The 16,035-nt window shown below is 54.6% G+C and overlaps 3 protein-coding genes across 4 annotated transcripts in view; 2 read left to right on the forward strand and 1 right to left on the reverse strand.

Annotated features, from left to right (window-relative positions):
- The first annotated feature begins 628 nt into the window (after positions 1-628).
- On the forward strand, positions 629-11,732 carry LOC113973860 (SITS-binding protein-like). The gene is made up of 12 exons (XM_027696450.1): positions 629-709; positions 1,399-1,560; positions 2,348-2,831; positions 4,579-4,750; positions 5,454-5,658; positions 5,803-5,953; positions 6,043-6,222; positions 6,643-6,911; positions 7,356-7,492; positions 8,557-8,678; positions 9,694-9,873; positions 10,354-11,732. The coding sequence occupies exons 3-12, from the start codon at positions 2,373-2,375 to the stop codon at positions 10,525-10,527; spliced, it is 2,049 nt and encodes a 682-aa protein (XP_027552251.1). The 5' UTR covers positions 629-709; positions 1,399-1,560; positions 2,348-2,372; the 3' UTR covers positions 10,528-11,732.
- Positions 11,733-12,042: 310 nt separating this feature from the next.
- Positions 12,043-13,594, reverse strand: LOC113973875 (uncharacterized protein DDB_G0287625-like). Of its 2 annotated transcripts, none has more exons than XM_027696466.1 (2): positions 13,177-13,594; positions 12,043-13,091 (listed from the first exon to the last, which is right to left on the reverse strand). In XM_027696466.1, the coding sequence occupies exons 1-2, from the start codon at positions 13,264-13,266 to the stop codon at positions 12,261-12,263; spliced, it is 921 nt and encodes a 306-aa protein (XP_027552267.1). In that variant the 5' UTR covers positions 13,267-13,594; the 3' UTR covers positions 12,043-12,260. The 2 variants fall into 2 exon arrangements, with proteins under 2 accessions (XP_027552267.1, XP_027552268.1); XM_027696467.1 differs by having other exon boundaries at positions 12,043-13,113.
- Positions 13,595-14,627: 1,033 nt separating this feature from the next.
- Positions 14,628-16,035, forward strand: part of DNAJC17 (DnaJ heat shock protein family (Hsp40) member C17) — a 15,822-nt gene continuing 14,414 nt past the window's right edge. The window contains exon 1 of the mRNA XM_027696411.1: positions 14,628-14,780. Within this exon, the coding sequence (XP_027552212.1) occupies positions 14,703-14,780 (78 nt within the window). The 5' untranslated portion in view covers positions 14,628-14,702. The remainder of the gene's footprint in view (positions 14,781-16,035) is intronic.

A 16,035-nucleotide genomic window follows, 5' to 3' on the forward strand; every position in this document is an offset into this window, starting at 1 on the left:
CTCCTCTGCCCCATTTCTGCAGGTTTTGCAGCCAAACCGATCCCTGCCTGGGGCACATGGATCTATAAAACCTCATAAAATGGTGGCAAATCCCACACCAGTAATTCCATCAGCTCCAGCTGATGCTGTGGGTGAACTGCTCTGAACGACCATGGGGTTTATTCACTTCTACTTGTTCCCCTTTTCCAGGTCGTGGGGTGTGTTGAGCACCCTGAGTGCCTGTAACTTCCCTGGTGGAAGAAGCACCTCTTCTTCCTTCATTTTTTGAATGTTTTTCCCTTTATTTTAACTAGTTTTAGGGTCCCATGGGATCTGTGACCTCCTTATTTAGTGCTTCGCACCCAGCCCTGCTCTATCTCCTACAGCTCTTCTTAACCTCTCCTGATCTGTGTTCCCAGGGGATTCCCAGCTCCTTTGGGATGGACTTCACTGTCTCACAGCTCACACCCAAGTTTTTGGGGCAGCCTGCCTCATCCTTTCTCCTTATCCTGGATCCATCCTTCTCTCCCGCTCTGGAGGCCCTGGGAGATGCTTGTCCCAATATCATCCACCCATTTTCCCTCCATCCCACACTGAATATTGCCCTGGCTGGAAAGAAAAGTTGATCCTGATGGGGAAAGCCCCCTCCAGGGCATTACTTGAGCCACGGATGAGAATTTTCCTGGTGGATTTGGCTGTCCTGGGATTTTCCCAAAAAGCAACATCAGAGGTGAGCAGAGCTTTGGCCTTGGGGTTCAGGGCTTGGGATTGTTGGGGTTTGGCCTGGATGCATGACGGGGAAATGCTTTTAAATCCTGATTTTTTTATATCTTGGGAGCCAACAGGTTGTAATACTGCTTGGAAAATCCAGGTCTTCCCTGATCACCTGTAGGCAGGGTGGGATAAGCGTGAACGGTGACTGGGGCATGGAAAATGGATGGAAATCCCAGATTTCCAGTATTTTGCACTGATGGGGATTGCAAGTGTCCCAGGAAGTTGCTTCCCTCTGCTCTGGGGTGCAGGCAGCACCCTTACCTGCAGCTCCCATTTTGGCAGCCTTGGAGATGATCTGAAGGGGGTCCAGTGGCTCGTGTGAGGTAAAAAACAGGGATAAAATCCCCAAAAATATAACAATAACAACCACAAAATCCAAAGCAGCAGAACAAGGAGTTCTCAGAGCTGCCAGGGCTTCTCACATGTGGATTCACAGGTGTGTGGTAAAGGCTCGACCGGAGCCACCTCAAAAACTTGGCAGAAAAAAACCCTTTAAAATTATCCCCCTATAAAGAAAAGCCTTTAAAACTTATTATTTTTAATTTCCTGCCCCTGTCTCTGGTGCAGCCACCTGTGGCTACGTGCAAGCTGCAGGGGAGCGGGTGGGAGGGAGGGAGCTGGTCTTAAGTAACGCTCTGGGGTTAGGCTGGATCAAGTTGCCTCGGCTCGACGGCTCTCTCGGACGCAGCCAGGAGGGAAAACTGCCCTGGGAAACAGGAGGAAAACCTGCTGCCAGCGGGAAAACCAGCGGGAAAAGCATCGAGGAGACTTCAGAGGCTGCAACAGCATCTCTGAACCTGCCTTCAGGTAAAGAAATGTGGGGAGGGGGTGGTGGGGGGTGTAGGGGTGGGTGTGCTGTGCCAGGGGAGGCGGCACCATTCCCAACCGGCCGTCCGGCAGTGGGATGGAGGGGCACTCTGAGGTGCAGGAACAAGTGCCACCCCATGAGACTGTCACCACAGGTGACCCCTTACCTGGGGGAGCACCAGGTTCCCGTTCCCTTGGGCTCACCCAGAGCCTGGACCTTGCCCATGGGTGTTTTTTGCTCTGTGCAATATCCAAAAACTTTTCCAGGGAAGAGAGAAAGGAGATGGAAAGAAGATGTTGCATCCCCCCCTCTCCTTTCTCCAACCATCCTGTGATATTTTCCTGCACCCCTGGCTATTTACTGCTGCTTCCAATAACGGAGCAGTGACTTGATGCCAAACCCCAGGGATCAGCAGAGGCTGGAGAACCGCCCCGCTTCCCATCGGCCATGGCCCCATCTCCCTCCCGGGCTCTGGGCCACACGTGTCCTCCTCCTCAGTGTCACTGTGTGGGTGCTGTCAGCCGTGCCAAGGGGCTGAGCTGGCTCCAGGACAGGGTTTGGGAGCTGAGCCTCCATCACTGAGCCCAGCAGCGGGATCTGCCATGGAGGAGGCTGTGGAAGGGAACTCCTCTTACCTTCGGATCAGTGCGGAGGGAACGCAGCTGCAGCTTTCCTTCTTTTAAACCGTTTTTTTAATTGAATTAATTTTTTGTACATGCTTTTGGAGCGGTCCCAGAGAATCTTTTGGAGCAACCCCAGAGGCTTTTCTTTCTTGTGCTGCTGCAGGAGGGCTGAGAAGCGGAGCATCACCATGCCCCTCTCCCGCCACACCGGCCAAATCCCAGAGTCCAACTGGACCTTGGGCTTCAGGGAGATGACGGAGCCCTGGAAAGGCGCCGTCGGCTGCCTCGGCGTGGCCGTTTTCTTCGCCATGACCATCGGCATCATCTCCTGGCAGGCTCTGGAGCAGTCCCCGGAGGAGTGGGTGCTGCGCGGCCGGGCCGGTGGGATGCTGTGGGAGCGCCGGCGCGGGGCCCTGGTGCTGCGGGCGCTGCCGGCGGGGCGGGCGGTGGCGGCGATCGCGGTGGGCGGTGTGCCGGCCGCCGAGCCCCCGCCGCCGCGGGACCACTGCTGGCACGACGGCGGCCAGTTCTGCTACTCCTGGGAGGAGGACGCCGAGCTCCGGCTCTCCCTGGAGCCCCCGGCGGCCCCCGGCACCGAGTGCTACGGCGTCCGCTGGACCCCCCTGCGCCCCGACGTGACGCTGAAGGTAACGGGGACCCCCGCGCCCAGCTCGGGATCGTTTGGGGCCCAACGAGCCAAAGTGGGCAGGGTCTGGCCTGGCACAATTCCCCAGCTCCCATGGAGCTCCCTGACTCCCACAGCCTCCAGCAACTGGGTGGGAAAAGCCTTTTGGAAGCATTGTGACCTGATGCTGAGCCCCCAAACCCCCGAGGGGCTGTGGCCGGTGCCGCATTGGAAAAGCCTTTTGGAAGCATCATGCCCTGATGCTGATCCCCCCCAAAACCCCAAGGGGCCCTGGTGGTGCTGTGTTGGTGACCCCGGGGTGGGAGAACTGTGTTTATATGGAGACGGGGTAAATAAGCACTGGAGACAATGCTGGCGAGAACCTCGGGAAGGTCCATTCCAACGCAGACACAATGGGCAGCTCCCATGGGATGGGAATAATCCACGTCCGCTGCTGCAAACACTTAGGGGGGCTTTATTTTTGGTATCATTCCCTGTTTTGTCCCTCGGTTAAACGAAAGCAGGCTCTGAAAAGGAGCATTAGGAGGGGAAGGAGAAACCCTGTCAGAGCGAGGTGTCCGGTTGTGGGGAGCCCCCAGGACAGGGAAGAAAGCAGGATGGGGTGGTGTGGGACGGGGGATTGTTCTCCTTTAGCCATAAATCACATGTTGGCACCATTTTGGGTGGGTGGAAGGTGTTGCCTGAGCACAACCCCTACGTACAGGGCTGGGTCTCCTTCGCTGGCATTGGTGTGGGGTGTACGAGAGGATGAGCAAGACAGAAGAGGCTTTTCCCCACTTTTTTTAAAAAACAAACCATTGGAAAATATGATCCAGCGGAATCTGAGTTTAGAACAGTCTGTTTTTCCCTCTTTTCCAGCTGGTGTAACGAGTTCAGCTGACACCTGGTACAGCTATTCCGAGCCTCCAGGGTTTCCACTTTAATAATTTACATCTCCTCTCCCCACCCCTTGGCGAGACTTAACCTCTCTGTGCCCCGAGCTCAGGGCTCCAGGAGGCTCTGAAGCCTTAGGATTGGGAATAAACATGGGGTGGGCTGAGTTGGGGTTCTTCAGGTCTCCTCTGCCTGCCCCAGCCTCCCTCCATGGCCCCAAATCCTCGGGATTTCGGGGAAACCCGTCCCGCCTGGGAAGTCACGCGGATTCTTAAGTCCTGCTGATCCCTTGACTTGGCAGAAAGGAGAAAGTTTTAGAGGCTTTGAAGTGAAAATTGATGGTTTCTGGCAGGAGGCGGGTCAAGGATGGGGATGTCCCCGGGCACGGGGTCCTGTCAGCCCTATGAGAAGTGTCCCAAATCCCCAAACTGAGTCTCATTGAGGAAGATTCTTGTTATGAGCCCTTGGGAAGCTGTGCCTTGGGCACGTGTCCCTCCAGGGATGCTATGGTGCCATCGAGGTGAGGGCTAAAACCTCCCTCAGGTGGGGGCAGTTGCAGCTGTAAATTCACGCCAGAAACTCTGGGAAAAGCGGTTAGAAAAGTTAATGTCTTTAAAAGTAAAACAAACTTAAAAGTAAAGCAAACAAAGCAAAAGCACCAAAGAAAGAAAAAACAACCAAACAAAAACCCCAAACAAACCAAGAAACCCAAACAGATTTCCCAGCTGGGCTTCTGAAAGTGATTTTAAAGCTCACCCCATTCCACAGGCAGGGGCACTTTCCACTAGCACAGTTTGCTCCCAGCCTCATCCAACCTGACCTTTCTCTTCACCCTGAGCATTCCTTGCTCTTTAACGATGCTCTCCTGGTTGCAGGATTGCTTTTCCATGGCCAATGTCTCCTGGTACGGTGGGCCAAGCATCCGTGCCCAGCGCTGGCCCCTCAACGGCGCCGAGAGCCCCGCACAGCCCTTCGTCAGCGGAGACCTTGGCACCAATCCTGACGGCTTCGGGCCTGTCCTGGACAGGTACTTCTTGGGCTCAACAGGTAATCACAGCCTTCCCTGTCCCCTGTCCTATGGCTTCAATCCCTGTGCTTCCCCATCCCCCTCCTCACCTCTAAAGCAGCTGGTTTAAGAGCAGCGTAGATGCCTCCGAGAATTAAATATCCTGCAAACGTAATGACAACTGTCCAGGACGCAGCACTGCCTGGATCCCACACCACCTCATCCCTGTGGGAATAGCTGTGATATTGAACCTGAGTGCCTGAGGTCCAAGTCACCCCGGGGACATCCTGTACTCTTCATGTGTCTGGGATTTTTTTTCTTAAGTCTATGCCCATTGCCGCTTCCTCTATCTCTGCTTGAGCAGCTTCACAGCTCCCTGATGCTGCTCTGGGATGCTGGATTCAGGCAGGAGTTCAGCTGCTGTTGTTGTTTTTGGGTGGATATTGGGATTATTCTGCAGAACACCGAACTTTGGGTATTCCCGCAAATTTATCCAATGACCTGCAGCTGCCCTGAACCGCTGCAACCACTGCATGCTGAGCAAAAAGGCAGGAATGGGAGAAATGTAGCCCTTGAAAGGCATTTTGGGGGCTACAAGGGAATAGCAGGAACAGAATGGGGACGGTCGGCATGGCTGGATCTGCAGCGGGATCAATCGGGGAGGTCTTGGCAGCAGACAAGTGCCAGGACTGGGAGCAGCCGGGCGCTTGCCGAGACACCGAATTCCCCCTTTTCTCCCCCCAGGAGTGACGGTGACCGTGGCGCCCGACGTGCCCCTGCTCCTGTCGCTGGAGAGCCACCGGCACTTCTGCCTGGAGACGCCGGCGGGCCGGGCGGAGCCCCTGCGGTACCTGCTCTGCATCAGCACCGACGTGGCGGCCGCGCACCGGCACAGGGGCAACCCCCCGGCGGGGCCGGCACGGACAAGGCCGGACACGGCGCTCCTGGGGTGGGTGTTCCCTCCTCCTGGGGTGGGTGTTCCCTCCTCCCGGGGATGGGCATCCTCTCAGGAGCCCCAAGTCGCTGCCCGGAGCATCTTGTTCCGGCCCAAAACCGCGACCCGCCCCCCCCCCCGGCTTTTCCCACCCCGCAGGTCTCCGATGTGGAGGTATCAGGGCCCGGAGGGTTCCGCCGCCAAAATCAAGCGAGGTTTGAGGTCGCTGGTGAGGAGGTTGAAGCGGCACGGCCTTCAGGAGGGGGTCGTGGCCCTGGGGGAGCGCGGCACCGCCATCCTGGCCGCAGCGGTACGAGTGTCCCCCCGCGCTCCACGCTCCCGGAGAGCTCGGCATCGCCGCTCCGACCGACCACCCTTCCCTGCCTTTCCCTCCCACAGGAGCACGTGCCCTCGGAGCGCAGGAAGAGGCAGGACCTGGCCCTGGTGGAGCCTCTGCAGCTCTCCATCACTCTGTCCCCCTACGCCAGCATCACCTCCCCGCTCTTCCTGCAATCCCTGCACCGCGGCGAGGCCGCGGGATACTGGCTGAGCCGCCAGCCCCGACCCGGGGGCAGCACGGTACAGGATACAGGACCCCCCTCAACCCTAAACTCCAAATTAGCACGGGATAAACCCCCTCGGGTTTATTACTTACGGGGGAAGAGCCCAGTGCCCCTGTGCTGGGGCACAGCAGTGCTGTGGGGAGCAGCTTCTCTCCTGGCTCCTACGGAAGCAGCTTGGAAATTCCCACTTCCAAAAGATTTTAAAAAGTTGCCCGTGTTCAGAAAATCCCTCAACTCCATTTTTTTTTTTTGTGGTCAGTTTAATGATCAGCCACATTGCCACCCACTTGGGGGTTTGGGGGAGGAATTGAGGGAGGGTTGACACCTTCATGTGCTGCACCGCAGTGTGGGGGCAGAGTGGCATTCCCCAGCCTCACACCCTGGAATTAGCAGGATATTTTATGGATCTAACAGCCACTTCCGTCCTCACCCGCAGATCCCACTGCTGACCACCTGGAAGGGGCAGCTCTGTGCCCGCCTGAACGTCACCAGCGAGGCAGCGCTGGCCTGGTACCTGGCACGTGCCTGGCGCCTGCGGCAGGCGCTGGGGGCCACATACGTGGCCTTTGAGGGAGTCGAGGGTAATTCCTTCCTGGAGCAGGATGTCCCACCTCCTGCCGAGCTGGCAGGTGATGGATACACCAGGGTGTTGGCGGCAGCACTGGCGACACTGGGCAATGGCACCATCGTCAGCGCCGGGGCCAGGTGGGTACCAGGGGCATGCTTTGCTGGAGCCAGGGGGTGTGTGAGTTCCTGGGGGATGGTTGAGGGGATGTCCCTGGGATGCCAGGAGTGCTCAGCACCCAGGGAAGTGGCACAGAGGTGGTCTAGGGCAGCGTGTTGGAGTCGATGATCCATGTGGGATCTGAGGTTGGCGAGGCCCTGGCACAGGTTGCCCAGGGAAGCTGTGGCTGCCCCATCCCTGGAAGTGTCCAAGACCAGATGGGGCTTGGAGCAACCTGGGCTGGTGGAAGGTGTCCCTGCCCACGGCAGGGTGGTGGGACTGGATGGGCTTTAATGTCCCTTCCAACTCAAACCATTCCAGGATTCTGTATCTGACCCCAGTGACTGCCAAGCCAGCCAGGCATTGTGGAATTTCGGCTCCTGTGAACCCTCTAAGCACCTCTAAGGGTTTGTTTTTCTCCCCAGCTCCAGTCACCTCCCTCTGTTTGTCCAGATGAGCCCCCTGCGCTCCGACTGGAGCCACGCGGGGCTGAAGGGGCTGATCCCCTCCGTGCTGCACTACAGCCTCTTGGGCTACAACTTCTTCATCCCTGACACTGTAGGTAAGGATTTGTTTGGGTTTTTTCCCTATTTCTGCCTTTTCCGCAGTGATTTTTGCAGAGTTTTTCGAGGCAGGAGGTGCATTTGCATAGGTGTGCTATGCAAATAGGCATAGGTGTGCTATGAGAAGGCTTGGAGCACTTTGCTCCCCGATTTTCTGTTCTGCTGCCTTGATTGGGATGAACGTTACCAGGGAATCAACTGAGGAATTAAAAACAAAAGAACATGCTGTAAATATTACCAGGCAGCCCCATCAGCAGCCGGGTCTCTGGGGATGCCCTTTGCAGAGCTCCACCACAACCCACCCCCACAGGGCTTGGCTTGGGCTAAATCCCACCCGGTACAGCCAGGAGGGAGTCCTTAGCCAGGATCCACATCCCCAGGCTCCTGGCTGGGGAATGGATGTTCCTAAAACTCAAGCAGCTCTGCTCCAAGTTTGCCTTTCTGCCCCAAAGCACAATGGCTGGAGAAATCCTTAAATAAACACGTTATAAAAAGCAAGAAACAACCTCTAGTCAGGGCCAAGCGGATTGTTGCCCCTTTTCTTGGAGCGGACGGGGTTTCAGACCTGGAGAATGGAGCTAAATAACAGCCCTGAAATAGGGGTTGGAAGCAATTTTTCAATTTGGCCTCTATTTTTAGCCCTGTTTTCCTTAGAAAATGTGGCTCAGGCAATCCCAACATGACAGTTCCCGCCCTGACAGACGCTGAACCCATCGGCTTATTCCAGGGAAGCAGGGCAGGAGCGCAGGTCCCCCTGCATGGAGAGGGTTGGGGTGTTTGCTACTGGGGCACGTGGCCCCTTGGGTTGTGTCCCAACATCCTGAGAGCTGCAAAAGCTGGGAAAAGCCTCTGGGGGAAATAGGCATTTGTGGATGGCTGGACAAGCCCTCGGCTCATGCCATTTCTAGGGAAGCTGTGGCAGGTTTTCAGAGCGATGGCTCCCAGGGATGCTCCGGCTCCCAGGGGGGCTTTAGGCACTGGAAGGGGCTCTGAGTGTTCCCAAGAGCCTTCTTTTCCCGTGGGAGGCCCCTGAGCAGCCCCACTCAGGCCTGTGTTCCCACAGGAGGGAGCCTGGCTGGTGACTCTGCGGGGGACCCGGAGCTGTTTGTGCGGTGGCTGCAGATCGTGACCTTCCTGCCCGTGGTGGCCTTTGGGTCCCCACCCTGGCTCTGCTGTGACTCCTGGGTGTGTATCCCTCACTCTGACCAGGACGACACCGACTCTGTCATGAGGAAAATCCAAGGGATTTAAATCAAAAGGATTTATGTCCATTTTCAGTGGATTTAAATGCACATAAATCGCATGCATTCATAGCCATTATCAATGGATTTAAATCCACTTAAATCCATTTAAATTAACAGATTTATATCCAATTGTCAATGGATGTAAATCCATTTCAATCCAAGGGGTTTATATACAATATCAATGGATTTAAATCCATTTAAATCCAATGCATTCATGTCCATTATCAATGGATTTTATCCATTTAAATGCAGCAGATTCATATCTATTATCAGTAGATTTAAAACCAATGGGTTTATACCAGTTATCAATAGATTTAAATCCATTTAAATCCAAAGGATTTATATCAATTATCAAGGGATCTAAATCCATGTAAATACAATGGATTTAGATCCATTGTCAATGTACTTAAATCCATGTAAATCCACTGGATTTGTATCCACTGTCCATGGATTTAAATCCATTTAAATCCAGTTAATTAATATATCCATTATAATGGATTTAAACTCATTCAAATCCCATGGATTTATATTCATTATCAATAGATTTAAATCCATTCAAATCCAATTAATATCCATTATAAAAAGATTTAAATACATTTAAATACAATGGGTTTATATCCATTGATAATGGATTTAAATCAAATGGATTCACATCCACTATCAGTGGATTTAAACCATTTAAATCCAATGGATTCATATGCATTATCAGTTGAGTTAAACCTATTATCAATGGATTTATATCCACATAAATTAATATCCAATATCAACCCTGTTTGTACCTTGTTGGCTGCCCTAACTTGATCAGGACATTGGAATTCAGTCACCTCTCTTCCCAAGGGAATATATGTATACATATATAATTTTTATTTATTTATTTATTTATTTTCATTTTTCCCTGCCTGCTTTGCTGTTTCCTGGATGTCAGACTCCTCACGGACTTCCCTCTGACCCTGCAGGTCCTGAATCTGACCCGCCAATGCATCCAGAGGCACCGGGACTTTGTGGTGCCGCTCCTCCTAAAATACAGCGAGGAGTGGCAGAGTTTGGGACACCCCATCTTCCGTCCAGCCTGGTGGCTCAGCCCCACGGATCCAACCGCGTTCACCATAGAGGATGAATTTCTCATTGGAGATGAGGTGGGAATTCTGCACCACCCTGTGAGCCCAGCTCTGCCGAAACACAAACCAGAGCTTCGTAGTCAAGCAGATTTAAATCCAAGCCAAAGCAGCTGGTTTATGTGGGTTTGGGGTTTTTCCTTTTCGGAAAAGCTTGGCTTTCTTCACAGAACTCTTATTCAGGGCCCTGGAAACCTCTTTCAGCTTTGGGAGTGAAATGATTTAGCAGGAATAAATAGTCTCAGAATGCTGGATACTGCTTTTCCCATAAAACAAGGGAAAATAGTTTTAAGGCCAGGTTGGACGGGACTTGGAACAACCTGGGATAGTGGAAGGTGTCCCTGCCCATGACAGGGGGTGGAATGAGATGGACTTTAAGGTCCCTTCCAAGTCAAACCATTCCATGATTCCCTGGTGACCATCTCATCCCCACACGTACATCCCGCCCAATCCACCACCTGCTAAAATTCTTTTTTTCTTTCTTTTTTTTTTTCACTGCAGGTCCTGGTTGCTCCGATAACAGAAAAAGGACAAACGTGGAGGGATGTCTTCCTGCCTGGAGAAGGGCACCTCTGGCTGGACACCAACTCTGCCCGTGTGTTTGATGGAGGCACCATCCTCAGGAATTACTCTGCCAGCCTGGCCGAGGTGCCCGTGTTTGTAAAGACCTCCTGAATCCAGCCTGGGCAGCTCCTGGACGGTGACCTCGGAGAGCAGCGCTGGCCACAGGCTCTTCCCTGACACTTCCAGACTGTTTGCACTTTTCCAAGAACCTTTATTTTGTTGTTTGTTTTTTTTTATTTCAGGAGAAATTGTTTGAGTTTTCTTACTTGCTGTTATCCAAAAATAGCAGCAATATGACTCTGCCACCACCATCCATCCACAATGAATGCTCACCTGTATCTTTCCAGGGTTTTCCCATTGAAATGTTTGTGTGTGTTTAGGTGGACACATCCAGCATTTCCAGATCCCTGGCAAGGTGCTCAGAGAGGCTGCCTGGGCCAGGGAGTGGATTTTCCGGGAGATAAACAAACATCAGCTTATACCCGATGGGAAGTTTTGTACTGAGTGAAAAAAAGTAAATCCAGGGAAAACTAAACAGGACAGCTCTGTTCAGCTTACACCAAAGGGGAAGTTTGGGATTTAATGAGAAAAGTAAATCCAGGGAAAAATTACCAGGATAGTTCTGCTCCTGTGCATGGCCCCCTCCTGTGCCCAGCGCTCCTCACTTCTCCCACCGGACATGGTGTGTGTTTGCCAGGAGTCTCTGGTAGCAAGAGCCCACCTTTGAGGATAATCTGGGAAAATGGGTCAACTCCAGATCTATTTGAAGCAGGTTTATGTGGAAGAAAAATAAATTCACTCAAGGAAAGGAGTGGCTCTACCAGAGCATGATGTGGACATCCAGGATCCTTGCCCACCTTGGAATACAAGCTCCAGAGCTCAGCACTGAGCCCTGTGAGCCCCAGCTTCTGTTTTTCACCATTTGTTGAATTTTATGGCTTTTGTTCCCAATTATTTCTAGCAGTGCAAGAGGGATCCAGTGTGATCAGCCTCCTTCCAGCCAGCAGAAAACGTATCCATTGGCAAAATCCATGTCCCACAAGCTGAACATGCATTTAGGGAGATTATGAACTACACTGATATCCCAAGTGAGGGATAAATGGGACAGTGCCAGTTATTGGGGTGATTCCAAAGGCTGGTGTTTACGGACAGGGACTGGGTGACAGCTGGGAGGGAAGTGAAGGGCAAGTTTTGGCCCTGGGGCAGGGCTCGGGCACCTCCAGCACTGAATGGTATCAGCTACACCTTTTTTTGTGGAAAATGTTCCTGTACCAAGGCATAGCTCTGCTGAAAAAATGCTAAGGGGTTCCAGCTTTTCCCAGCAAAGTTTCCCTGGATAAAACTAGAGGAAAAGCAAAAAAAAAATAAAAATTTCCAAATAAATCAAATTCAGCCATGGAATCCTGGGGCACAGAAAGGGGAAGAGCCTGTGGGGATGTGAGGAGCCCCCCTGCTCCTTCCTTGACCCACAGAGGCACATGATGAGGCTGGAGGGAGCACTGAGAGGGAAAGGATGGGGCTCGTGAGGGCAACCCAAGGCACCCCCACGGCCTGGGGTGCTCCAAAATATCTGTGGAGGCTCCTGAGACAGCAAAAAGCACAAAGGGAAATAAAGGAAGTGCTGGCTAAAGTGACATTTGTTTATTCGGAGGGACTCAAACCCCGGCGAGGGATACCCAGAGAGGATCTGGTGGCTCCATGCTGGGAGATCACAGAAGGCTGGCTGGACACTCTGGGCTGTCCTGTGCCAGCACTGAGTGTGGTCTTTCCCCTCTTGGGAGGGTGGGCTATTGGGTCCTGTGCCCTGCATGGCTCTGGGTCCTGCACTGGTGCTGGTTCCTCCCTTAGGAGTCTGGGATGTCCTGTTGGTGCCTTGGAGCTCGTTGCTCGCCAGCATTCCTGCTCCTCCAACGCCTCTGCCTCGCGGAATCGTCGTGGGGCTCCATTCCTGAGGATGATGTCTGGGTGTTCCGGCGTTGCCTGCGGGACCTGCTCCATTGCCTGTTCCAGCGGCGGGAATGCTCCCTGTTCCTCCTCTGCCACGTCTGTCTGCTGCGGCGGCCCCGTGCCCGTTCCTGCTGATCTTGGCTCCGTGGCATGTGGGACCTGCGCCGGAATCGCCTCCCCCACGAGGAGCCTGAGGTGTCCTGTTCAGACCCTGGAGCTCGTCCCTCGGCGGGCACATTGTCCCGATCCCTTCTCCACTGATGCCTCCTCCTTCTCCGCTGACGCCTCCTCCTTCTCAAGGAGCTGCTGCCTTGGGCGTGCCGAGACCACTGGTGGCCATCACGGTGCCACCTCAAGGACCTCCTTCGTCCCTGCTCTGGGGTCTCATCGTGGCTGCTGCCACTGCGTCTTGAGCAGCTCGACGCGCCTTGCTCCGGGTGGCCGAGCCGCCTCTGCTTGCTGTCATACACCTGGTCCTGCACCTCGTGGTACAGGGCCACGTGCTGGGGGTACGTGTGGCGGATGGGCCGCTGGCACTGGGGGCACGCGGCGTCGCTGAGGTTCCAATCCCCCAGGCAGAAGCCGCAGAAGCAGTGCCAGCACAAGCTGGAGCACTTGGTGTCGATGTCCTGGCACGCCGGGCAGGCGGGGTTCTCCCCGCTGCCATCCCGTGGCTCCTGGCTGGTGCTGGCAGTAGAGGTGCCCGGCTCTGGAGATGACATCTCGCCCTGCAAGAGACACAAAGGTTCTCTGCAGACATGTGTCCCCCCAAAAAATCCCACAGCGCCTTGTCCCTTCGGAGCCGTCCCACACCTCTGCAGCGGTGTTGTCACACGGGGCCTGCCGCCCACCGGTCTCACCATGGAATTGATTGCAGATCCGTGCCCCCATTCCTGATTTCATGGAATGCTGGGACGCAGCCCACGTCAAGGTGTCATGGGTGAGGTCGGCCCTGTCACATGCCCGTGTCACAAAGGGACAGCCCCGAAGGGCCAAGGTGCTGTGGCTGGGTTTGCGGACACGTGTCTGCAGATAAACTTTGTGCCTTGGAGGGCGAGATGGTGTCACAGGAGGGGACTCCAGAATGGAGCCTCAGAGGGAGGTCCCCGAGGTGGCACCACGATGGCCAGAGGTGCCCTCAGCACACCCAGGGCTGCGACTCATCAGGAACTGCAGCCACTGGACAAGGGGGAATGGCTTCCCACTGCCAGAGGGTGGGGTTAAGATGGGATACTGGGAACAAATTCTTTCCTGTGAGGGTGCTGAAGCACTGGAATGGATTTCCCAGAGAAGCTGCAGCTGCCCCATCCCTGGAGGTGTCCAAGGCCAGGTTGGACAGGGCTTGAGCAAACTGAGATAGTGGAAGGTGTCCCTACCCATGGGACCGAACAGGCTTTAAGGTTCCTTTGAACACAAACCATTCTATGAGTCTATGACCAGCAAGGCTCCTGCTCTCCTTGGGCGAAGCTCCATGGAGACAGACCAGGAATTCTTGGGTTTCATTGCACTATTAGGTTAGAAAACATCTCTCAAACACCCACTTTGCTGGATTTACATTTACCCAGTTTTCTTCATGATCTCAGATCTGTTACTATTGCTGATTAAAATAAATGGTCTGAAGGCTCTTTGTCCTTCAGCCAGCAAGGACACAAATCCTTCTACAATAATCAAATAAAGACCGAAAAAACTTCCATCTCCTATGTAATGGAATAATTGGATAGACTAGTGCTTCCTACTCAGAGCTGTGTGGAGAAAAAGGAAGGCATCTTAGGTCAATACGAAGACAAGAGGAATTTCCCAAGGAGTCGTGCCTTGGGCTGAGATGGATGCTTTTTGGGAACGGGCTGTAGTTGGGCTCGCAGCACCCCGCACTGGCACGGGTTGCCCGGAGAAGCGATGGAGTCACCACCCCTGGAGGGATCTAACGCGTGGATGTGTCTGTGCACTTGGGGACACGGCCAGCGGTGGGCTCGGCAGCGCCGGGGGGGACGTTCGCACTCCACGTCCCAGACGAGCTTTTCTCGATGAACTCGCTGTGAAGGGCTCGCCGGCTCTCGCGCACAGCCCGACGGGAGTTGTAGTTTTCCTCCCGCCTTTCCCCGCTCACAGGGGCCGCAAAGAAACTACAACACCCGGCGCACCCCGCAGCGCGCGGCGCCTGTCCGGCGCGCTCTTCCGTGGAGGCGCGCGATGCATCACGGTAATTGTAGTCCGTCTGCGGGGGCGGCGCGCGGCGCGACAGCGCTTGGGGACTACGCTTCCCAGCGAGCGGCGCGGCCCGGCCGCGGCACCGGGAAAGGGAACGAACAGCACCGGGACCGGCACCGGGGAGCGCGGAGATGGCGGTCGATAAGGACCTGCTGGAGCTGGACCTCTACGGGCTGCTGGGAGTCGGCGAGAAGGCGTCGGAGAAGGAGGTCGTGGGCGCGGGACGGCTCGGGACGGGCCCCTTCCCTCCCTGTCCCGGTGTCCTCGGGAACGGAATGTTCCCGGTGCCGCGCGCTGCCCGGTGCGGAGCTGAGCGGCTGCTCCGAGCGCTGTCGGTGTGCTCCCGCTGCCCGGGGCGCTGCTGCGGGGCCGGGGCTGTGAAATCGTGCGGAAAGGCCGTTTTTGCCAGTGTTGGCGTTATTTTACCCCGAGTTTACCGATATTGGCGTTATTGCCCTCAATTTGCCCTTGTGCCTTCTCAGTCCCGCCTGTGGAGGAGGGAATGGCTCGGAGAGAGCTGCGGGGTTGGTCTGCGACGCTGTTCCCCTCGCTTTGTTGTTTATGTGCCTCCAGAAGGAAAGTTGGGGTGTTTATCCGAAAATCCAGCTGTTAGAGGTCAGTCCGGGTGCTGTAGGTGCCCGTAAGGCATTTTGGGGGGTTTACAACCCGCTCCCTGGAAATTCCCCGTGAAAGAAGCACCCAGAGGGAACAATTCAGTTGTAACCCGCGGGATTGGATGAGCTGAAAAGGCTTCGAGTGAGCTCAGGTTATTTCCCGGCTGAGCCGGTCACTGCAGGGGAAGATGAGAGAATTCCCAGCTGAATGTCCTGGTGCAGCTTACAAAGCGGCAAATGGAATTTGGGGCGTCAGTCCTTGATCTAAAATACTTGAAATGATCCCAAGAATTTTTGTAGCGTGAAATAAGGGGTGAGGAAAGCCCTTTCCACCCGCTGAGCGGAGCAGCCCGGCGGGAGCTGGGCAGCTGATGGATGTTTGGGAGTGAGTTGTCTCTCCCTCACCTGGAATCTTATGCAGGAGGTTGGGTCACCTGCAGCGCTTTCCTTGTGCATTCCCATCCCTGGAGCTTTGTCCACCAGGTGGGGCCGAGGCACAACTTTCTCCACTCGTTTTAGCAGGAAATTGCTTGGCACTGGGACAGAACAGCTTCCCCTTTTTTTTTCCCTTTCCCTTTTTTTCCCCCTTTCCCCTTTTTTGTCCTTTGCCCCCTTTTTTCCCCTTTCTCCTTTCTTTGTCCTTTCTCCCTTTTTTCCCCCTTTCCCTTTTTTCCACTTTCCTCTTTTTTCCTCTCTCCTCCCTTTATTCCCTCTCCCCCCCTTATTTCCTCTCCGCCCCTTTATTCCCTCCCCCCCCCTTTTCCCCTTTCCTCCCCTTTTTTCCCCCTTCCTCCCCTTTTCCCCCCCTTTCCTCCCCATTTTTTCTCCTTTTTCCCCCTTCCCCCCTTTC

The sequence above is a fragment of the Neopelma chrysocephalum genome, unplaced genomic scaffold (assembly GCF_003984885.1).
Source record: "Neopelma chrysocephalum unplaced genomic scaffold, ASM398488v2 Primary Assembly neopelma1_106b, whole genome shotgun sequence".
Classification (NCBI taxonomy): Eukaryota; Metazoa; Chordata; class Aves; order Passeriformes; family Pipridae; genus Neopelma; species Neopelma chrysocephalum.